This window comes from Anolis sagrei, chromosome 2 (assembly GCF_037176765.1).
Source record: "Anolis sagrei isolate rAnoSag1 chromosome 2, rAnoSag1.mat, whole genome shotgun sequence".
Lineage (NCBI taxonomy): Eukaryota > Metazoa > Chordata > Lepidosauria > Squamata > Dactyloidae > Anolis > Anolis sagrei.
In genome coordinates, this window is record NC_090022.1 from 37,941,446 (window position 1) to 37,966,838 (window position 25,393).

General features: G+C 39.4%; 1 protein-coding gene across 2 annotated transcripts in view; it reads right to left on the reverse strand.

Moving 5' to 3' along the window:
* The window catches only part of FRMD4B (FERM domain containing 4B), a 260,670-nt gene that overhangs the window by 19,747 nt on the left and 215,530 nt on the right, over nt 1–25,393 (reverse strand). For both annotated transcript variants that reach the window (XM_067463466.1, XM_060766383.2), the window contains 7 exons: nt 13,773–13,849; nt 12,525–12,663; nt 11,901–12,042; nt 9,016–9,149; nt 8,795–8,914; nt 6,172–6,400; nt 1,368–1,424 (listed from right to left, as the gene is read on the reverse strand). In XM_067463466.1, coding sequence (XP_067319567.1) covers nt 1,368–1,424; nt 6,172–6,400; nt 8,795–8,914; nt 9,016–9,149; nt 11,901–12,042; nt 12,525–12,663; nt 13,773–13,849 — 898 coding nt within the window. The remainder of the gene's footprint in view (nt 1–1,367; nt 1,425–6,171; nt 6,401–8,794; nt 8,915–9,015; nt 9,150–11,900; nt 12,043–12,524; nt 12,664–13,772; nt 13,850–25,393) is intronic.

Consider the following 25,393-nt stretch of genomic DNA (forward strand, 5'->3'; position numbering starts at 1 on the left):
GATGCTGCCATGCCACAACTCCTATGATTTCCAGTAGATGAATATTGATGGGGTTTGTAAATCTAACAATGTCTTAAATTTTCTTGTTAGTCCTGACTACAGGAGACCTGTCAAAAAAGTAGTAGCTATGTATGTGTTGACTGACCAGTGAATTTATTGATTGAATGAATGAGTGAGTGTGTGGTAATTGAAATTAACTAACAGAATGCTGGCCATTATTTAGTGAATCAATGATGTAAACTACTATTCCAGACCCTCAAATCCTTCTTTAGCATTAAACCCAACATTCATTTGAAGGGTTGTGGAATATAGAATATCTGGAAGACTCCATGTCTTGTTCTGAATCCTTCATACAGAGTCTTTACACCTGTCCAGAACCAACAAGTAGTTCTGGTTCTGTGAGTTAGATCTGAGTTTTTGTTCCTAATTTTCCACTGACCCTCTTGAATCTGAACATTGTACTTAATGCTCTGACCCAAGATAATTTGAGCCCAAACAAACACTTTGCTCACTGCTGGATTTTAACTATTTTTCTTGGAGATTCAGGTTAGTCATCCTCTGACTAATCTTATAAAGATTAATAAAACATAGTGGGGCAGGGGCAAGGACACTATTAAAAAGCATCAGTGGAAATCAGGCCAAACTAATCCAAGTTTCACTCTAATTACTATATGCTTGTTTTATTTGTACTAGAAATGGAATTTATGAGCTACATCTAGCTCTATTATACTTTAACAAAGGTGTGGTAAAAAGATTCCTCTTGCACCAAAAATGAAAGGGCTTTCCATATTTCAACTGTTTTATGTGTTATGTGTTTTTAACTGATGCCTCATGTTGCATTTTATTACGTTGCTATTTAATATGATCCACCGGGAGAGAAGCAGGCAAGAAACTACTACACTACTACAACTATTATTAATATCCAACAGTATAAGACATATCATATACTCCAGTGTTAACTCTTTTGATTCTTGAATTTTGAAAAAAGTTAATTCAAAGAGGTGCTCAGAAATAACATATCCCTTCCCTTCCTACTACAAGTTGTAGTCTATGAAGTTTTATTCCACATAGTTTAAGAGGGCCTTCAAACTCTAAAGAAAACTTTTTTGGGAGTGACACAACTGGTTGTAAGGAAAGGATGTTATGGGAGATTTTTCTTCAGATAAATGATCCTAGGATCCATTTGCTCCATGGGTTCAACTGTTGGGAACTCGTTTTTACTAGAAAGCTTGGCTTCTTGTAAGGCACCACTTTGCACAATATATACATTCACTTCTAGTCTTGGGCGACTGCCTGGAGAACACAATGAGGCCCACTGCACACAATTTTACAGTATGAAGTTGAGTTGAAAAGCAAGAGACACCTACCATCGTCAAATGTTGTTGTATCAGACAAAGAGCTGCTCTCAGATGGAATGATGTCCTCTGTGGGGGAAGAAAATTGATGGTTAAGAGTGGCCATTACAACTGAATACACTCACACAGGTAAATGCCCACGTAGAGGTTAGGATATAATGAGGTTAAACCAAACTAATAAGGAAAGAAAATAACCACAAATATAATTGCAAACTTATAACCTAAAAACAAATCCAAAATCTATTTTTAGAAAAATAAATATCTCTTGCATAGTCAGAGCTTCAACTGATCACAGACACTGGGAAGAATAATGCCAGATGAATCAGCTGTTAGCGATTTTTAAAATTCTTCTCCAGTTTACAATAGGGTCTATTGATGCTGGGCTACATATAACCATAACATTTGCTGCACCCTGCACAAGTGTTAAGCTCTGCAATGCACAGCAGTCAGACCAGAGTCAACCAGGACAAGTGTCACTGATAAGACCATGGGTATGACTGCCAAACACATACTTAATCTCTCATTAAATCTGCTATTCCCTGTCACTCTATCTTCTACTGAGTTGCCCCAAAATCCCTAGCTGTGGTGTTCATGTAGTGCATCGGAAAGCCAGCCTTTAACTTTCTGAAATAACACTATGCAACATGATTTTAAAGTTGTTGTCGTTGTTGTTGTTGTTGTTGTTGTTATTATTATTATTATTATTATTATTATTATTATTATTATTATTATTCCCGGGTTATCAATGTCATTTCCTAATTGGTTCTATCATAAAAACATGGGAAAAGTTTATTAAACCGTAAAAACTTTGTTTTTGTGGGACATACAGCAGCACGTTTTGCTAAAGGTTTCCATGGAATATCTCATCTAGTCTCAACCAATTCAACATAGTTTGTGGCAGCACAAAAATGAAATTTCTGGAGTATAACAACTACTTTCAAAGTAACTACTGCACAATTAAACAGAAATGACACATTCAAACCAGGAACAGGAACTTTTTCAAATTTTGTTACATACTGTAATTATTCTCTCAGAATAGGTGCAATCACTTCCATTGAAAATTCAGAGTGAGGATAAACTGTGAAGGTGCTGCTAGTCATGAATTGAAAATAGTTTTCTTTGCCCGAGGCACTTCGGAAATGCAGACATTATTGATAGGCTACATTTTACAATTTTACATTTTACAATTGTCTTGTCTCACAAAGAGTCTGAGAATTTAGTTTAAAATGGTACTATACCTTGTAAATCAGGAACTGAACAAAAGGCATTAATTGCTGTGAAGGTGTATGACTCAAAGATATTTCTTCAATTATTATTTCATTTGTTTTTTAGCAGACATTAACAAAAATTAAGCTTTTGGTCCTTATTGAAAAGAAATAAATATAACTACGATCAATTTCTGTCTTTCTGACACTGAGTGTCTAGAAATCAGTGTGTCTCCCCTTTCCATTATGGACCTGCCTCATATATGCACACTTACATCTATCTTCCTTTTTTGTTCTATTTTGACAATATTCAACAAAGAGCTCCTCCCAATGAGGAAAAAGGGCTTTTTGTTCCTCAGCAGAAATAGTGTTTTCAGTATATTCAGTCCCACTTCAAACAACCTCTGCTTGTTACCAGACCAATCATATTTAAGTACAGAGACAAGCATGGGAATAATATGATGTGCTCCAATTATTACTCACTGCATCATGTCCCTTGATAAGCTTTTATCTTACTTTTCTCAGAACCTGCTGTCATTTTTGTACTCCTTAATTTTTTTGCAAAAACCTAAACAACCGTGGGCAGTAATTTCTTTTATGTGCAAACATTTTAACGTTTTAGAACTGGAATGGCTGCATGATCTTAAAGAGCATCAAGTCGCCAACTGAGATTCAATGCTGCTGACAGAGCCAAGTTGACAAATTCCTGAATTTGCAGGCAGGGGAGAAACATGGGCTTAAGAAGTTAGTAATAAAGTTAGTGACTGCCACTAACTTTATCAAGAAAAGCTCTAGCAAAGCAGGTCTTTTCATATCACTGCTCCTAGCTGGAATAATAGTAGAGAAGGGTACAACAACCCAACAGCCTAAGAATAGCTTTGGTAGATCAGACCAAATGCCTAGGCTTTGTTCCCACACTGGTCAACTAGAACCAAATGCTAAGTCACTAAATTAAAAATCTAGAATATCGCCATTATGTTTAACAGTCATAATCACATTTCTAAGTTATGGTACTGCTGCTCTGAGCTGAAGTTCAGATATTTGACACAGTGGCAGTAGGTTAACTACAGATTTTTAAAAAACCAGACATTGTCTAGCACAGGTGATGCCAGACAGAATGTCAATACCTCAAAAGCAGTCATACCAGCAGTAATGTCTGCCTGCGGCGCAGCTTCCATGGCTTAGCGTAAAGCTGCCAGGCTTCCCTCCTGCTGCAGAGTTCAGGGCAGATGGTGTCTTATTGGTGCATAGCCACAAAATCAGCTCATGTATTGGCACCCGTGCTAAGAATGCTCCAATATGAATTGTCCAGTTTTCACTGCCAGCCACTGGTTTTTTTGATACTTTCTTCTACTTGATTAAAGCATCCGTTTTGGTTTATCGAGACATTCGCTCCCTGTGAATGCTATAATCACTGTAATCCTCTTAGTCTTCATTCTGATGAGCTGAATCTAGCCCAACTCCTTACGTTCCTCCCTGCAATGACTTGTTTTCCAACACTTGAGTCATTCAGGCAGCCCTCCTCCACACATTTCAACCTTTTGCTCAAAACACAGGCACCAGCTATGAACCAATCTCTCATACCGATCTATTTTGCTATATTCACCCTCCCACATGTCTGTCCAAAGCTGTGTTGCTCACAACTAGATAAACAATTGGCAATATGGGTTACCAAGACAATCCAGAGTCAAGCACCCAAATGCATGGAGCCCTAAGAAAAGCTCGATCGAGACAAGATTCAGATGTTTTGGTTTATTAGGCGAAATAGTAATATATTCTAACTTTTAAAATGCAATGGAGCCAGATCTCTTTTATCTATGCATTCTCTATCCACAGATTCAACTATCTACAACTTGAATAAATATTAAAGAAAAAGCAAAGCTTGATTTTGCCATTTTATAATAGGGACACCACTTTACCACACCATTGTATCTAATGGGACTTGAGCATTCATGAATTTGGGTATCTAAAGAAGGTCCTCAAACCAAACCCCTGTGGAAACTGATGGCCAACTGTACATTCAAAGAAAAAAATGTGCTTGTCACTTAGATTCTGTCTTATTATTTACATTAGCCTTTCATTATCTAAAAATATAATTCAGTTTGGAGATAGAGGCTAACATCTTCTAAATGACATACTCGTGTAAGTCCAACATGCATCTTTGTATGTCTTTTTTTTATGTTGTCAAGGGTAGTATTCTCTTTTTACCCACAGATTATTGAAAGCTCTTCTCCCTGGACTCGCCATTTGTTGGGATAGTCCTCTCTCTGCCACCATTGCAGATGGTGGTAGTACTGGTGGAGGAGGAATTGGGGAAATATCTGGCTAGATCAAACACAGAATTAGTATATCATCTGTGGAGAGTCTTGAGGACCCTGGTTTTGGGCTACTGAGACATGGCCAGACTTCCTTGAACACTGTACTCTCTACTACCTCTAAACGACTCTGTGTGTGTGTTGCAGGAGCCAAATTGAGTGGAGAGATGTAGCACTGCTCTGCCATTGGAACTCCTTACACTATGCTCTGCAATACAGGATTTTGGTTAGAGTAACAGAGCTACAAACACACAAATAAAAGAGGACCTCGCAGTTACCCATTGCTATATTTTCCGCCTTTTAAAGGGTGCTCTTTGCAAAAATCAAAAAGGTGATGTGCAATGGAAAACAAAGGCCATTAACTATGAGTTTATTGGGAGTGACTTAATTTAAAGAAACCCAATCTAGATTTTCTTATGGACAGATATGGAAGAGAGCTACTTTAAAAATAAATATTGCAGGCATCTTGGAAATTTTGCGCAGCATTTGCCACTTTATTGTGTGTCGAAATATACCTCTAGAGACCTTTTATGGGCCTGGGATTTTACATTCTGGGGCCACTGGCAACAGTTTGACTCAGCATCTTTTACTACAGCTCTTACAAAATACTTGTCTTTACAGGCATCTATACTTTCTTTTACAATGAATCTCTTAAATTTACCATTATTACAGTAATATTTACTTGTCAACAAGACACACTTCATTGCTGGATGCTCAAAAACTGACATGTCATTTTTCATGCTTCCCCTTCCTTTTCCTCTCCCTGCCACCTCTTCTTACATTTGTTGTTAAGTGTGTGAATGAGAGCCCTGTTTTAACTGAGTGCTTGAATAATAATAAACCCAACATCAACCAAGACCCCTCTTCCCCACATTGCTCTTTCAGACACAGAAGATCCAGTTTCTGTTCAGACCAGCATTTGGCATATAACAGAAACGTACTGAATTAGTTTCGGCAAGAAGGATGCCATCAGTCCTTCTCTGCCCAATAATTCTTGGTTCTCCTTTGAACATGCCTGTGCTTGTGTGGCTGCACTTCGTCTATATTCCCTTTCAACCACATCTTACATAAAACGTTGCCGTCAGACTACACGTAAGCTTCAGATTTTGCAGCAGCAGTTATTGAGGGAGGAAACATTGATTTTGCCCGGGCAAGACAATATTTTGCTTGTCTGATATTTGAATCCAAATCATGCATTTCATTTTATTCTATTTGATGTAAATACACAATCAAAGAAACTAGTATTAAAAACAAACCCAGATACACCCCATCTCATTAGAACATCCATTTTGATACCTGGTAAGCTCAGGGTTGCCTTCTGAGCAGGTTTCTTCCCACACTTGATCCTGTATTCATTAATAGAGTTCTCAATCTCTTGAAGCTTTTTCACTGCCTCGGTGTACTCCTGCTTCCTTTTCTTTTTCACATTTTTGCACAAGTCAGGCTCACCAGCAAGTTTTTTTGCGGCCTCCACCAGCTTCTGCTGTATGAAAAAGTTGCTTTCCAGGTCCTGTAAAGTTGGGTCCTACAAAGACCAGAAGATAGAAATAAAAATGTGGATTTTACACACTGGAGCCTAGATTTAAGATAAGCTTTAAGACTTGAGCAATGATAACAACAAAAAACACAATGTAATGCATTCCATTATGTTTAACGAAGAATAGGTTGAACTTCTACAATCATGTGCAGGATCAGATGGTGTGATGTCGGAAGCTAATCTCCTATACCATACTCTCTACTTCTACCCTCAAATGCCACATATATACTGCATCGGTGTATCTCAGGAAGTAGTAATCACAAAAGCTGGTGCTAAAATAAGCCAGCTATAAAAGTACCACAAGATTCCATTTTTTTCTGTCTCCCCACCCTCTTTGGCTTTATCCATGTTTTACCATGACACTTTCAGGATGCTTATAAAATGGCCAACAAAAACTAAAATACCCAGATCTTTCCAGCATCATCAATGCTTCCAAGTTCTTCTATAAAAAGTTTACTATGGTCCAAACATTGATATAACGATGTTCTGAAATGCTATTAGTCGATGTTTGCAAACAATTCTGAGTGCCATAAATGAAAGGAGGCACATACAAGAGTAACAAAACAGTGTCTTATTATGCCTTGTATCAAAAGCTTTTATAGTGATATATACAAAAGAAAACTCTATTTTTATTTGCTTCATTTAAGAGAATGGGCTCCTATTGGCAAAGAGATCTGAAATACCCCAAAGCCACTAATAAAGTTAAAAGTCAAGGCAGTTTGCATTTGAAACATGCAAGGACACTTTGATAAAACACAGAGGTGCAAAGAGAAAGATGGAAAAATATAATCTCTTTCCTGGAGCAAATCCCTGAACTTTGGAGTCCCTATATACCACATACACACATAAACACAGACAATCATTGGTATTCAGGAATATTACAAGATAGGAGTTCTGGTTTTGAAAGTAGTTTCTCAAACTATATGCTTCACCCTAAACAGCCTCTGCCAATCACCACTTTTTCTTTGTAGCATACAAATGTATTGATATTGAGAACCTATTTCAGTTTGTTTTTATAGCCTTGTAAGAGAAGGCTAAACGTCATAGAATATTCAATGAAATAGTTATTAAAACTGTTTATTACAAATAATTTGGCTCTCTCACCCCCAATTCTTGACTTGTATTTTGATGGAAGACCAAGATTTCAGGGAAAAGGAGGGATGGAATGGTCATTATTACTGTCACCATCAATATCACGATTATTGCAGGGCACAGGGTAGTTCTTCCTACCCAATCTCCTTCTTACTAGGAGATAATAGTTACAGTATTCCAGCAGTATGCACAGCAGGTTAAGTCGGTGGCACAGCAGGTTAAACAAATGAACTGCTGAACTTGCTGACCTAAAGGTTGACGGTTTAAATCCAGGGAGCGTGGTGAGGCCTAGCTTCTGCCAACCTAGCAGTTCAAAAACATGCAAATGTGAGAAGATCAATGTGAGAAGATCTTGCTTCTGCGGCAAGGTAACGGCTCTCCATGTAGTTATGCTGGCCACATTACCTAGGAGGTGTCCACAGACAATGCCGGCTCCAGCTTAAAAATGAAGATGAGCACCACCCTCCAGAGTTGGACATGACTAGAGTTAATGTCAAGGGGAAACCTTTACCTTTACCTGAGGTTTCTCCTCTTACATCCCAACAGCATGAAAACCACATCTGCTGATACACCTCTGCATGAATAAAGAGCATCTATGTATCTATCAGGTTACCACAGCCAAGATTTTCAGCTTGTCTGTCTTCCTATGCTATTCCCACTTTAGCCCTGAGTAAGTGCCACAACAGTACCTAACAGCCAATAAATAGTGCTACAACTTTCCAAAAAAAGCCACCGAACAAGGAATTCAAACTAAATATGCTGAAACTACACACAACAAATTCACCCAATTCTCTTGTAAGGCAGCATTCCCTTTCAACAACCTCATACTACCTAAGTGAGTTAAAGAGAGCAGTTTCTTAACCACCACATAAAGGCAAGACATGTATACAATCTAAAGAGAAGCCAGAGTAATTTGGTGGAACCAAGTCTACTAAGGACACTCCTATGTGTTATAAGCTTTCCTGAAACCAGTGGTTGCAATTCCCAGTAATTTAAATAGTCGGCTGAGGTTCTGGACTGAGACCAGATAGCTTTAAAAGCCATTATGTAAGAGCTGAATTCTGCACATAAATAATTAAGAGAGACTTAATCTTTGCTTCAGAACGTGCCTGCACATATTTCCAGCAAACCTCCTGTCTGAGATCTCCTTTCACTAACTTGACCAAAACCAAACAGTAAAAAATATATACCTCAAAGCCAATAGCAGACTCAATATTTTCAAAGGCATTCCATTAGTACTTTTGACTGCCCCATTTTGCCAATGAAACCTCCAGCAGGACTTATACATACCTCTTCACTAGGAAGTAGGTTGTCATCCAATTTAAACGTTGTGCCAATACGCTTTCTGACATGAGGAGGTTTCTCTCCTGTGTTCAGAGGGTATTCTTTTGGCATTTTCCCCGTGATTTCCTATGTGGAGGAAGAAAATGCAATGTTAGGAACAGTAGAATTAGCATGTTCTGACACACCAGAATCACACAAACACATGGAAAGCAACAAATAGACCTCACCGCTTCTCGTAAGCATATTTTCTTTAGCTCCTCCACTTTCTGCAGAAGCTTCTCCTGTAAAAGCTTTTCCTTCTTTCTCAGTTCCAAGATCTTCTCTTTCTTTTGCTCTTCACCAGCCTCTGAATCTTGAGAGCCTGTAAAAGCAAATCATTTTCATTATTTCTGATGCTTAGGCTTTGAGGGCTATTTCTTTTGTGGCTCATCATCTGCACACAAGGAGGAGGGATTTGCAGGTTTGGAAAAATCCTCAAGATTTACATGCTGAAAAAAAATGAAAAGAGAAAAACCCAAAAGCAACACTTCTTCTTGTTGCTCACTTTTGTGATTGTTAAGGCTCCTTTTCTTGGGTCTGGAATCAACAAAATGATCTGACATTTTTTCTTAGTTCAATGTGGATTTTTCAAATTATAGCTGTATTACTTTGAATGCAACAGGCACTTCTGATTCCAGCAGAGACAGACATGTATACACCTGCCCTATAAATGCCCAGACTCATGAGGTTGAAACACCAAGCAGGAAATATGCAAAAACCAAGTTCTGGTATTGCTTGATTTCTACCTTTCAAATATATTGGGAATATTTCTTATAGTACTAGCATCTGTAGACTGCTATGGCCATTAAAGAGGGCTTTAGATATGTGTACAGCCAAAACAGGTAACATCTCTCCCCTCTGTTTTCATTTGTAGTGAGGCAGGTGTGGGGAACTTCCCTCCATATGTTATGGGCTACAAGTTGAACAGTATTGGTCATGTTGGCACAGGCATCCGGTACCTGATGTCCAAAAAGAGCTCATTATCCTTGTTCTACAGATATTCCCTGCACAAAGCTATGTTATGTAGTACAACCCCATACAACCAGACTTTTGTTCAATATATTGAACTGCAGGTCTAAAATATGGGCAAAGTGGTTGCTGCATTGCTGACAGAGTTAGGGACTGCACAGGATGCCTCTACATCTTCAGAGCCCCAGAACAGCTGAATGAGGCAGAAAGAAGAAGATACCAAGTTGTATCTGCATGGTTCTTATGAACATTTGCACTTCCCTCCACATGTTATGGGCTACAAGTTGCACAGTATTGGTAATGTTAGTACATTGATCATGTTGGAGCAGGCATCTGAAGAAGATATCAACTTGTATCTGCATAGTTTTTATGTTGTTCTGAACAGTGCCCACACCATTCAGTTTGTCTGTACTAAATTAAAGCTGATGTCTCACTATACTAGAGGTCCATTAAGAATACATTTCCTTTCCTTAGAGACAATTACTTGTTATATGGCCATAAAGGGCAAGGGTGGGTAGAAAATAATATTTGCAATGAGACTGGGTAGTTTTAGGAATGAGATCATGCTAGCCTGTACTTTCATCCGCATGAATGCGCAGAAAATGGATCAAAATGTCTGGTGACAGAAAATGCCACCGGTAAGTATTGTCCCCTGGAGTCAATTATGCTGTTGACTTGAACCAATGTTGGTTCTCTGTATCCACAGTTTCTGCCTCCATAGATTCCATCAGCCGTGGATTGAAAATATTCAAAATTAAGTTCAAAGTTTACATAAAGGGCACCACTTAGTACGCAACTGTATATAATATGATTTGAGCATCCTCATATTCTAGTATTCAGTGTGTGTGTGCATGTGTGCTGGAGCCAAATCCCAATAGGTTTTGAGGCATACTGTAGCCTAGAAGAGAAGGTGGTAAACTCATAGGCTACTGTGACTTCCTATTCCAATCAGTTTGAGAATGTCCTGACACCTCTAGAGCAGTGATTCTCAGCCTGTGGATCCCCAGATGTTTTGGCCTTCAAGTTCCAGAAATCCTAACAGCTGGTAAACTGGCTGGAATTTCTGGAAGTTGTAGGCCAAAACACCTGGGGACCCTAACTCTAACCACTGCTCTAGAGCTCTCTCCCTCACCCCCTCTCCTTTTTTCCAGACCACAACCTATTTCAGGATTACATGCTACTCCCTCTCCCTAAACCTCCTATAAATGGCTGTTCATGTTCCACATGGACTTCTGTAGAAAATACCATTTTCATGCCATTTCCCACCACCATCATTGAGTGGGGAGTTGGAGGATTTGGATGTAGCCAGTTGAGGTCCATAGATGGGCAAAGTGGCCAATTCCTGGACTAGAACCTGGCAGGTGGTTTTTTTTTTAAAAAAAAAAAAAAACCCAGGTTGAATACTTGTAAGGCAGTGGTTCTCAACTTGTGGTTCCCTAAGTGTTTTGGCCTACAACTGCCAGAAATCCCAAACAGTTTACCAGTTGTTAGGATTCCTGGGACTTGAAGGCCAAAACATCTGGGGACCCACAGGTTGAGAACCACTGTTGTAAGGGATGGAAGGAGGAACAAGAGTTGGCTCTCACTTCCTTTAGACATTCTAGATAAAACTACAGGTGTTTAAAGCAATCTTTTATTTACTCTTATGATCACTGATTTTGATGTGATTCTTGGGGAGAGGAACACAGGCACCCACAATTTAAACTGGGTGATGTTGCTTGATTTTCTCTTTGTTCTTACGTGATTGCCACATTGTTTGTTTTTAAAGGCACCTCTCTTTTGGCTTGCACTCCAAAATAAGTAAACGGAAGGAGGCGTACAGGAAGAATTTTTTTGTTCCTTGTGCCTCCTCACCCAAAAACCTGTCCGGAGAGTGAAGCATGTCTCCTGAATAACATGAAACACAAGGAGTTTCTGGGGAAGGGTGGAAATGGCCTACATTTATGGCTTAAGCAAGTCATGACTATGTAAGGTGTAGAATGGAATAACTTAGATGGGACAGGCCTCTACCTGATTTGAAGTGACTGTCCCTTCCTCAAGTAGCCCCACATATCCCCTCCTAACCTTCCAGGAAAATTGCACTGAAACAAGACAGATATCTTACCTGAAGATATTAAGCTACCATTGCTGGCCATTATAAGTTGATTCTTAGCTTCCAAAGCTGCTAGTTTTGAAACTTTTGGGGTTCCTATATCTGTGAGGTCCATTGCAATATCATCCAAACTTCTTGCTGATGGAATTTTTGCCTGAAGGAATTTAAAAGTACATACAAAATTATATTATTGAAAGGTTATATCTAATAAAATCTTCAAACCAAAGTTATGGGACATGACATTTCATTATGCTTCAAGATCTAAAATTGTTGCTTCATCACTTAACGTATTTCCTGAGCATTGATTACTAAGACATGAAACAGGCTGAATAACTAGATCTCTTCTGAAAGATCAAGCAACAGTTGCCAAGTTACCAAAGCCTTTCAACCGCCACAGATCATTTGTGGTGAGTAAAATAATGTCTAAGTAACCACAGAGGGATGCATTTGCCAATTAGAATTTCTATCTTTAAGCTGTCAATGTACCACAGATGACTAATCTATGCATTTGTGGGCAGGTGGGCTGGAAAATGTTGAGGGTTCAATTCAAAGGGAGATATAATTATGCAGAGGGTGTTCCAGATGCAAAGGACAGACCTAAATTCTAAAAAATGACATTTAATCATATTAACTTACTTTGCTTTGCTTTCTGTCCAAGTAAAACTGATGTTGACTGATTGCCATAACCCAGATGGACTTGATCAGAGAAGTGTTTGCATACCAGGTCTGCACTACAAGGCCACTGTGTCCAAAAGTTCTTCTTGACACCGAGATTCTGAAGCAGAATTTAGAAAGACCATATAAAGTTGTTACTGAGACATCCATACACCCCTCCATGATCTCTTCAATTAGATAAATGAAACACACTCTTGACTATAGTGTCTAAAACACAAACCCATATCCTTCAAAATAACTGGCAACCATAGTTTGACTTTTAGAGTATGTGGCCTATTTTGGTCAACTGGTCAAGCAATGTATGGGCTTGGACCATCATAGGGGAATGGCTGGCATAATGAAATGCTCCTCCAAACAAACAATTCCCTTCACAAAGAAAACAAGATACCGGTAACAAGTGTTCCATATTTTGTAAGAACAGTAGGACTTACTGCATGGAGGACTTTTCAGTCATGACAACTCAATGGAAGATGTACAATCCAGCTATAGCTTTACCCACGAAGCAGCCTCAGACGACTATTTTTTGATGGAGTAAGTTTAATATTGGATGTAATTTTTCAAATTTTTAATATGGATTAATTTTAATTCAGTGATTTTAAGCTTAATGTTGCATTTGTTTAAGGTATTGAATAATTGCCATATGTAAGCTGCCTTGAGTCTCGCTTGGGGTAGAGAAAGTCAGGGTATAAATAGGGTAAATAAGTAATAAATAAGTAAATACTACTTCAGTGTGAAAGAAGTTTCTGTTACATTCAGACCCTTGACTTTACATTGTTAGAAAGCAGAGCTACAAATGCAAAACAAACAAACAAACAAAAACAAAAAAACTCTCTTCAGGTGTACAATATACAGTTGGGAACCTAAGAGAACATCTGTGGCAATGCCAGAGGTGGTGACGAAAAATAAAATTCAAAGCAGAACCTGCTCTGATGGAGGAGGAGGAGAGTGACCTAACTGACATAGCTCTTTCAAAACTAGAATGGGACCCACTGGAACAAACTTTTATGTGTGATACTGACATTAGGAAGATCACATATTTTAGGACAGCTGTCTTTCTACATACCCACCCTGTCTTGAATTACAGTGTGGGATTTCCCATCCTACTTCCACTGAAAAAAATAAATCCTATCAATGGAACAATGCCGTCAGATCCAATCTTTGGAATTCAATGCATGAATAACAGATTATATTTTGACATTGCACACTTACCTACGAGGATCATGAACCTCAACAGCAAACTTCTTCTCACGGAAATAAAGATTCTCCAGTTGTTTCCATTGAAATAACTGAGGAAAAAACAGGAAACTCAATGATTTAAGAACTGTATCACATTATTAACAATTTTATGGAGTTTTCATTTGAAAGAAACTCAAGTTACAGCAGGTTAAACCACTGAGCTACAGAACTTGCTGACTGAAAGGTTCGTGGTTCAAATCCAGGGAGTGGGGTGAGCTCCTGCTGTTAGCCCCAGCTTTTGACAACCATGCAAATGTGAGTAGATCAATAGGTGGGAAGGTAACGGTGCTCCATGCAGCAATGCTAGCCACATGACTTAGGAGCTACCTACAGACAACACTGGCTCTTTGGCTTAGAAATGGAGATGAGCACCACCCCTACAGTGTCGGACACTACTAGACTTAATTTCAAGGGGAAACCTTTACCTTTACCAAGTTACAGTTGAGGATTAATGTATCAAAATGTTTTCATACCATAGGCATTTGTACCATGTAATATCCTTTTTGTTGTAATAACACATACTACAAATTGTGCTGGTCACATAGCATTATGGTAGATTAATATATCACTTTTCCTTGCTGTCCTATACTCAACTCTAAACCAGTCTTTTCAATATTTATCTTTGAAAAACAATGCTATTGTAGGAAGGATAACCAAACATGATTCCCCCTCTCTGACCCAACTGAACAATCTAAATCCCAATGCTGGTCCCAATTAAAGCAAATCCACTGATGCAACTGAACTTACAAAATGTTGCCTTATCGCGTTATAATTGATTCAATAGTTTATTCTAGTTAGGACTAAAAATAGGATTTTGGCCAAAGAAAGAAAGAAAAAAGATAAAATTTAAATATTTTCTTTATATGATCATAGTACCTCCTCACACATAGCTCCGATATTATCCACCGAGGTTTACTTTGTTCATAGCCTGGACTGGAGAAGCATCTAACAAGGAAGCATGAATCTATCCTTTTAAAAGCTCAAGTATTCGATGATGAAGTCACACAATCCCATGTCCCATATAAGACTAATTTTATAATGTCATTTTGTGAATACTACCTTAAGATATAAAATTGTATTCTGACTGCATCATGCTTTCTTCTTCAGGATGCAACATAATTCCTTTTATGGAAATCATGAGCTCATTTCAGAAGTCTACTCCAGATTGATAGTCCCCTCTACAGATAAAGCCATAACCACCAATTGGCCTGTACGAAGAACTCCAGAAAACAAAGACGAGGACTAAGGCAGGCAGAAGATTGCTCCACATTGCTGCTTTACCAAAACAGTTCTCTCTTCCTCCACATAGTCTTCTAACCTAAGCTACCCTGTCCTTGAAAGCTGTGATTCGTAGTATCATTTATGATTTATATTTTATCTTGATTAAAGGTTGCAGTCACCTTGGAAGCTTTTTAATGCTGAAAACAAAAAGAGGGGTATTAATTGTAAGAACGAATAAACATCAACTGTAGCAAATAGCACTAAACTTAAGACACAACAAACAATCTAGGCTAGTTGTTGAAGGCTTTCATGACCAGAATCACCAGGTTGCTCTGAGTTTTCTGGGTTGTATGGCCATGTTCCAGAAGCATTCTCTCCTGACATTTTGCCCACATCTGAGGCAGGTATCCTCAGAGGTTGTGAGGTCTGTTGAAAACTAGGTAAGTGAAGTTAATATATCTGTGGAATGTCCAGGGTGAGAGAAAGCCTTTAAAGCCCTAAACGGTTCTGGCCCGACCTACCTGTCAGAACGCATCTCCTCCTATGAACCAGTTAGGACATTAAGATTGTCTGGGGAGGCCCTGCTCTCGATCCCGCCGGCTTCACAAGCACGCCTGGTGGGGACGAGAGACAGGGCCTTCTCAGTGGTGGCCCTTCGGCTGTGGAACGCCCTTCCTGCAGATATTAGATTGACCCCCTCCTTGCTGGCATTCCGGAGGAAAGTAAAGACCTGGCTGTTTGAACAGGCATTCGACTAAGCAGTGTGATTGATTGACTGACTATCGGAACACGGAATATCGGATAACGAGTTTGGATTCTGATTTCATTGATGAGACCTGATGAATTTGTTATATTGATGTAGTGATGTATTGATATTGATGTTTAATGATTTGTGATGCTATTGCTTTTAAATGCTTAATGATTTTGTATTGTGTATACCTAAATTGTTGTAAACTGCTCTGAGTCACCTAAGGACTGAGAAGAGCGGTATACAAATAAAGTAAATAGATAAATAAATAAATAAAAATAAAGAAACAAAAGAACTCTTGTCTGTTTGAGGCAGGTGTGAATGTTGCAATTGGCTACCTTGATTAGCACTAAATGACCTTGCAGCTTCAAAGCCTGGCTGCTTCCTGCCTGGGGGAGTCCTTTGTTGGAAGATTTTAGCAGGCCCTGATTGCAGCCAGGTTTTGAAGCTGTATATGTAGGTGAAGCATCAGGAGAGAATGCTTCTGGAACATGGCCATATAGCCTAGAAAACTCACAGCAACCCAATCTAGGCTAGGATAGTTCTGATTATTTACACTATGTAACAAGGAATTAGGTCAGCATAGGTACTTATAAAGATGCTATGCAAAGAGGTATCCACTACTTGCTTTTGCAGTGTCTTCACACTTACTATGTAATGTCATTGTTAAGCCAGGTGCAACTTTGTGCCCCTGGCCACTAACCGGCTGTTTTGTGCAGCAAGGGAAAGGAGCTGTTCTTGTTCTTTGGTGTAAAAATGCAGCAGGAGTTTTTCATCCTAGCAGCTCTCTTATAATGATAGTCTAAGAGTTCAATTACTATGTAGGTGATTAAGGCTATAACACAACATTTATTTACCTGAGCTCATCATTGGATTCAATTAAACTGAATTCAATGAGCCTGACTTCTAAACAGGTATGTATAGAGTTGTAGTGCATGTTACATTTTTCAATAAAGAAATGATGTTACTTTTTCTGGTTAACACAAGTATGGTAATACAGGAACTTGAGTGTATCCTTCTGAATGTAATTGAAATTACTCCACATAAAATACAGTTGTGAACAGTAGCCATCCATTTCTTTCACCATTCTGTTTTTGCTTCTCAGAACACTACCAATAAATCCATCTCAAAACCAAGGATATTTTTATATTATCCACCCGTTCCCATCTCTGGAAAAACAACCTTAGTAAACAGTCTGGTGCTCTTTGCATAGTTGTTTGACCACCATTTCCTACCCAGCAGGGCAATTCATTGGGAATCAGCCTGTAATCTGACACATCTAGAAAGTTTGTGAAGGCTGCATTAAATATCAGTGACACAGCTCAGAATCTGACCCATTTTCCAAATCTATAGAACAAAGACCCAGAGAATGTGGGGGATGAGGTTAGGTACAGGAATTCAAGCAATAACGAACACGAACAATAAAAAGTGGATGTTTTTGGGTGGAAGATATATTGAACTGCAGCTCTCATCAATCAGTACAGGCAATGAGAGATAATATGAGTTGAAGTGCATCAACACTTGGAGAGCCACAAGCTATCAACTCTTGATGTACCCAGAGAATAATTATCTTTTAGTCCACACCAAAGTTGGCTGGTAGTCAGTGGGCTCCGCATTTTAATCTGAAGCTCCACATTTTAGTCTGAAGTGTTAAGGGACTATCCAAGGAGAAGACCATTTTTGGGAGTTGAATGTGTATCCTGATTATTTTCTTGAAAGTTAAGAATGCAGCATTTCACTGCCATGGAAAATGCCAGTCACCACTGGTATAGTATGCTAGTCACCATTCATAAATATCCACAGGACCAGAATCTGGTGTTTCATTTATCCATGTATGATGAAGCATGTGCTCTCTAGGCATTTTCTAGGTCTTCCAACTAGATTCTTTGCCAGAAGTCTTATATTTCAATAGAGTTCGCTATTATTATTATTATTATTATTATTATTATTATTATTATTATTGTATATTCACACCAAGTCCAAGAATATACTTCCCACAGATATGGGGGTTGTACTATACATACATTTGACTTCCTCTATGTTAAGTGCCAACAAAGGAGCACAAATTGCACTGGAAGCAAACTGATACATTTTAAAGTATCACTAGAGACCAATATGATGATATGGATGAGACAGGTTTACCTGAACTTCACCTGAAAAAAATACAATCAATGAAAATCTCGTATACAAGTTTGATTGCATGAAAAATTTAATGGCAGCATTTCGAAAAGATAAAAGGGGAAATATAAGAAAACCATTTTTGTTTTGCTAGAATTGTTAATAAATAATAAGATGGAACTATGATTTACCCAGCAGTAGTTTAAGTACTGTAGTAAACATAAATCTGTTTGGAAGTCTAAGGACTTCGACCAGCAACAAATGCATGAAGGCAAAGCAGTGGAGAATTACAACCTGACCAAGCATAATACCCTGCCACAACATATTTGCCATGACCCCAGTGGCACAATAACATTAAATTATAACTGGAAAACACCATGCATCTTCTAGGGACTTTGGTGGCCTTCTGACCCACAGATCCCATCAGTCATATTCAACGCAATCAATGGCCAGACTTTGGAAGGTGGAGTCCAATAGCATCAGAAAAACCACTGTTATCAGTAGGTTCTGCAGAGTCCTATGTGATAATTAACTACTTGTTTACCTGCTTTGATGTCTTTATCACAAAGAGCACAAAATAAGAAAAAGTAGAATAGAAATAAACCTAGGGAATTTTCTGATGCAGATTAGCTTGGTATTAAGTACTACTTCACACTGGAGCTAACAACATGCATTTGACTGCATTGGAAAGCCAACTATATTCATAACTTAGATACAACTATAGATAAATAAATCATATAAAACCCAATAGAAGTTCAAATGAATATGAATTTTGGGCCACACAAGAGTCTGATATGAGGGTCATCTGGAAAGTAAAGTTACAAGGCACATAGCTCTCGTGGGGAATTTTCATGGGGGAAGTGGGTATCACTGCCATGTAGAGGGAAGCCAGCGGAAGCGAACGAGCAGTGCTAGTCATCAGTAGCTCATTGACTGATGTTGTGGTGAAGGTTAGAGATTAGTGTCCTTATTCTGTTTCCCTTCTGTTTGTCTCCTTCATAACAATGTGCGTCCACAAACTGCTCATGCAACACAAGAATTGTTGCCTTCATTTGGTTGGGATATTTTAAGCCCCGAACTGGCTGAAAAAGGCAGTGGGAGACTTTTATGATAGAGGCATCAAAAACTCATCACACGGATGACAAAATGTATTTAACTGAATGGTGATTATGTAGAAAAATAATGTAATACCTATGCTATAATTCATGTAAGTTTTATTAAAATATATTCATTCTTTGTATTAAAAAAATTATTGCAACCTTGTGGTTGTTGTTTATTTGTTCAGTCACTTCTGACTCTTCATGACCAGCCCATGCCAGAACTCGCTGTCAGCCGTCACCACCCCCAGTGCCTTCAAGGTCAAGCCAGTCACTTCAAGGATACCATCTTGCCCTTGGTTGGCCCCTCTTCTTTTTTGCCTTCCATTTTCCCCAGCATCATTATATTCTCAAAGCTTTCCTGTCTTCTCATTATGTGGCCAAGTTACTTCATTTTTGCATCTAATATCCTTCCCTCCAGTGAGCAGTTGGACATTATTTCCTAGAGTATGGACTGGTTTGATCTTCTTGTGGTCCACGGCACTCTCAGAATTTTCCTCCAACATCACAGTTTAAAAGCATCTATCTTGTAAACTTACTTTCTGGACATCCCTCGTAGTTTCTGTATAGTTATGGATAGCTTTTGTATAGTTAATGCTTATATTACAATCTAGTACAAAAGTTACTTCTTGCATATCTTACTAGGAAAAGTGTTAAGAGGATATCTTCTCCTGCACTTATCATAGTGTTGTGAATGTGACTACAATGTTCCCTTGCTGCTTTGCGGTTCATTTATTGCGGTCTCGCTGTTTCACGGGTTTCCATCCTCCTCCTCAACTTCCCACCCTCCCTCCATGCCTTCCTTCCTCTGCCATGGTGACAGAGGGGCCTTCCTTCCTCCACCATGGTATCAAAGGGACCTTCCTTCTGCCATTGTGCCAGAGGGGGCTTCTTCTTCCCAGCAGCCCCCTCAGTGGCAGAAGTTGTTCCCGCCAGTGGAGTGGTGAGCCAATGGGAGGTGGACCCTGCTCTCCCTCGATTGGCTGGGCTGTGGAAGGCCATGCCAGGCAGCAGCAGCGGGGACATGGCAGCACTGGTTGGAAGCAACTGGAAGCGAGTTTGCCTTGGGCTTTTGGCCCAATTTTTTGGCTGGAGGGGCTTTTGTCTCCTGGAACTTACTCCTCGGCTGGCCTTGGGCTCCCTCCCTCCCTGTATTGAATATTCATGCCAAGTTAGGTGCAAAGCCATCATTGTTTGACTCCACAGTGCTCTCTGGATGTAGGTGAACTACAATTCTCTTTGAATACCCCTATTTCACAGATTTTCACCTATCGCAGGGGATCCTGGAACGGAACCCCAGTGATAAGTGAGGGAACCCTGTATACTGTTTGATAAGACTATCATTTCATTGTATCATTTAAAAAACCTAGTATTGGACGCATTATTGTGATCACATATTCAGAAGTGTTGGAGGAAAATTCTGAGAGTGACTTGGACCGCAAGAAGATCCAACCAGTCCATACTTCAGGAAATAAAGCCCGACTGCTCATTGGAGGGAAGGATATTAGAGGAAAAGATGAAGTACTTTGGTCACATCATGAGAATACAGGAAAGCTTAGAGAAGATAATGATGCTGGAGAAAATGGAAGGAAAAAAGGAAGAGGGGCCGACCAAAGGCAAGATGGATGGATGGTATCCTTGAAATGACTGGCTTGACTCTAAAGGAGCTGGGGTGGTGATGGCCAACAGGGAACTCTGGTGTGGGCTGGCCCATAAAGTCACGAAGAGTCGGAAGCGACTGAACAAATAAACAATTCAGAAGTCAGCTTTCTTGTATAAAATTTTCAATTCTTAATAGAGATTTTGAATTCTTCTAGATAAATTGAAATGTGAACTCTGTTCTCCTATGGTCAAAGAGTACAAAAGCGGTTCTACTTATACCACAATCCGATTGAGGCTGGCTTTCAGGTGCTGGCAGAAAGAGTTATGCCTTAGGGATCTCTATATAGGAAGTGCCAGAGGTATTGCACAGTTCCTGAAATCAGTTCCATGTTCCACCTTTTAGTGGGAACAGGAAGTAAGAGTGAAGCAACAGAGTGGGTGAAGAAACAAGATTGATGGAGATGAAGAGTAGGGTTCTTTTGGATAGTTCAAGTTCACCTAATTCATTCAGTGGCTGTATTCTAATTGGGTAACAGTAGGATTCAGTGTGTGGAAAATGAGGGACATGGTGAACAGAAGGCCAGTATAATGAACGGGTGGAGAGATATTGTATCCTAGCCATAAATCTGATGTTCTGATGGAAATGTAAGAAGCTGATTAATACTGAAATCAGCAGGACATTAGCTCTGAACAGCCTACATGAATTGGCAGCTCCTCAGAGGAATCTTCCTTAGCTTTACCCAGAGATGTCAATAACTGAACCATTAAATTACATCCCCTTTCCTTATTCAATGCCAGATAATCCAGCTTCTCATGGAGAAACGTCTCTGTCTGTTCTTGACCAATCCAAGGAAATCTTTATTATTTATCAACAAACTAGAGATGGTCCCCTTAGACCCCTTGATCTTGTAGACAGAGGGTACATCTACACTTTAGAATTAATGCAGTTTGATAAACCTTAACTTCCATGGCTCAGTGCTGTAGAATCATGGGAGTTGTCATTTTGCAAAGTCTTTAACCTTCTCTGCCAAAGAGTGCTGGAGCCTCACCAAAGTACAACTCCAAAGATTCCATAGCATAGTTGTGTCAAACTGCATCAATTCTACAATGTAAAGCCCTTCTCAGTTACTGTAAAACAAAGCTAACAAGTTTTCATAGCTACTTCAGGGACAATCAAGAGACAATAAGTTTGCCCAGGTGGAGTCTATATAGAGCTATCTAGGTACTAAACCTTTTGTTGTCAGTGTTGATGTATGAGATGAGGAGATACCCCAAGGGTTGGTATTTGGGTTATGAAAACAATTTCTCTGCTTGCTGGGCAAAGCAATGTGAAGGCAGAGCATTTTAGAATGGCACAATTCCAGGTTTCATCTAGCCTTTCCGGCTCTCATAAAGAATTACTCTATTTAAGTAATTTTTGGTTGGACCAATAAAGACACCACTGTCTTGTGGATTTTGGACATTATTGTGTTTAAGTAATTTACTGGACAATTGATTCTGCACATACTTTTGGAGAAATAAATTCCATGGTCTTGACAGTCCCAAGTTCACTGTTCTTAGGAATGCAATCCTACAATCTTCTCTCATGAATGTTAAGCTGAAAGTAAACTTCAACCTGGATTACTTTCCACAACATGTAGGTAAGAATGTAAGACTGCTCTGAACAAAAGTGCTATTCAGAGCTTGGAAAAGTTACCTTTTTGGACAACCACTCCAGCAATTACTCAGCCATCACACCAGGGCTCATGGAGGATTCTGGGGCTGAATTTGAAAAAAGTGCCTTTCCTAAACTCTGGCTGTGTTCAGTCCTTTAGTGTAATCTTTTGAGCAGTCGCCCAAAGGATCCCATTCAACAAACTTAAGTGAATGCAGCTGCTAAGTTTGCAGTGTATGTCCACAAAAGGACTCTGTGAGAAATTTCATTTTCCTTATATACAACAGTGAGATATAATATTTTGAATAAGTCTGTACCATTGCAGCTGCTAAACATAAACTCTAGTCCACAGCACTAAGCAACCATTCAATTCTAATACACAAAAGATTACATTTTTGAATGCACTTATCTCGTGCCATAAATAAAGCCTAATCCTTCACATGTGTCCACAAGAAGAGCCAAGGACTGCTCATTTTGCAAGCCTTTCATCTGCAGAAATCTTGCCAATTCTAAACTGCATCTGTGCCCAAACTGTGTTTTATGATGGTTTTATTTAAAACACTACACATAAAACTGAACTGTGATTTCAAAAACAAAATGAAAACAAACCCAAACACTTCTTATATGCTGGAATGCATCAACAATCCTTATTGTTGACAAATCTAAATCGAGTTCCATAAAACCAGTGTAAACAACCTCAAAATAGCATATAGGTTTTAGGGTGGGTTTCTTCTTTCTTTTTAAAAGTGGAAGGCTATCTATAACAAACTACGAATCAAACCGAGGAGATAAACAAGTAGTCTTCTGTATCAAAAGGGGAATTTGAAACCTTTCAACCTGCAAGATTGTTTCAACAGCTAGGGAAAACCAGGGGCTCATTACCATTAAATATTTATACTTTATGAAGTATCAGACCAGCTGATTTCAATCAAAACTCTTCCCATCCACTTAGGTGTACAGTTCGGGTCACTGCCTACTAATGCCATCTCCCTTTCACTCTTTCAGAAAAGCAAAATTACACAATTTAATGGAGCACTTGCAGCAGAAAAAGGAAGACACAAAAAACTTGGATGCAATATTTGCTGTACTTACTTGGATCTTTGTGGAAAGGTGCTTTCTTGAAAGTTTTTTTACTCCATATTTCAAAAAGGCAGTTCTTTTCTTTAATGCTTTAGTATAGATCCACCTCCAGTCCGGTTCCCCTCTTCGGAGCAGCAGGATAACTTCCTGTGTCTCAATGCCTCTGCCTGGTTTACAGACACTTAGGTGTAACTCTAGTTTCGCAGACTGCCTCCCTCCTCTGACACATTGCTGACATCATCAGGTTTTTATCAGCAGGGCTGCCTCCCTTTTCCACCTTCGCTCTGCCTCTCTCCTTCTCCAGAGATAGCAGAGAGCACAGGAGGGCGAAAGAGAGGCAAAGCTGATGGGTGTCTCGGAGAAGGAGGGGCATGCCTTCAAGCTAGCACCGAAGAGAGGGAGGGAAGGGGAGAAGTTTCAGCTGCAGCTCTAGCCCAGTCAAGGAGGAGGATGTCAGAGATTGAAAAATGTGGCCCTCCCCACCAGTCCTATCAAAAGGCAACAGGTTCTACAGGAAGAGTGTGTCACATTCCAGTGGCACTTCCCTGCGGTGCCGATTGACCGTAGACAGAGAGAAAGAGAGAGAGAGGAGTGTGTGAAACAAGATCTCTTGAGAGTACTGGCATTTTTACAAATTTCCCCCTTGCTGCCTTATCACTCTGACTAATACTGACTCTGAACATGCCTCCCCCTCTGTACAATTTCCCCTTGGCATTTTAAATTCACAGCAACAGACAGTGGGACATTGACATCATACAGTCAAAGTTGGAACCCTTGGCCATGCAGGAAGATACAATCAAAGCACTCCCAACATATGGCCATTCAGCCTCCTTTTTAAAAATTCCAGTGAAAAAAGAGTATGGGGTTTGGTTCTAGGACCACCCATGTGGATACCAAAATCCATGAATGCCCAAGTCCCGTTATATACAATGGCATAATAAAATGGCAAGAGCAAGGAATCGTTTCAAGCAATGGATGCTGAAATCCATGGATACGGAGGGCTGGATGAGGATACTTCCTATGTAATATAGGTAGCATGTAAGAACAGTATTAGGAATTTATGAAGAGAGGCAACAAGAAGTGAATCTACATAGTAGAATTAATGCAGTTTGACATCACTTTAACTACTCTGGCTCTATGTTATGGATCATGGGAGTTGTGGTTTATCAAGATTGTTTAGTTTTCTTTGCCCAAGAGAGCACTAAATGAGAACTTCCATGATTCCATAGCACTAAGCTACAACATTAAAAGTGGTGTCAAACTGCATTAATTCTACAGTGTAGATCCGGCATGGACAAACTTGGACTCTCCAAGTGTTTAGGATTTCAGCTCCCACAATTCCTAACAGCCTCAAGCCCTTTCCTTAAGTGTCAGGGGGGAAAAGGAAGGGGCCTGAGGCTGTTAGCAATTGTGGGAGTTGAAGTCCAAAACACTTGGAGAGCCCAAGTTTGCCTATGCCTGGTGTAGATGTATTCCTGGTGGTCTAAAAAGTCTGCAGAGAAAGTGCTGAGAGATTAATAAATGGGTGATATAATCCCTGATGGTTCATTGTTGAGAAGTGCAGGTGGCTTGACAAATATGATGATGATTGATTAGAATCCTGCTGGATAATCCCAACCAGAGTAGCCCCGTTCAATCAATTGTTGAATTGTGAGTCAATGACTCTACTCTAGTTAGGACAAGCAACAGAATCTAGGCCATTGTTATGATTCATTCATTTATATCTTGCTTTAAAAAAAAAGAAAAACCTGGATTCAAGGTGGCTTTTAATGTGATTGAACTATCCTCAGCAGGATATCAAAGCCTGAGGTCCTCTCCTATACTGTGTCTCCACTAGACATGTCTCTGACGCTGGTGGGACCAAGAGAAAGGCTTGCACAGAAGGTCTTAGAAGTTCATATAAGAAGACACACTACAGACCTGAGTTGTGTAGATCAAAATATCCCTTATTAGGGAAATATTATTCTTTACTCATGCCAAGGAATGGGGCAAACATCAAATATATGTAAATACCATCAGATTATAATAGGTGGAGCTATGGGGTTGTCAACCAAAAGATATTTAAAAAATTAAA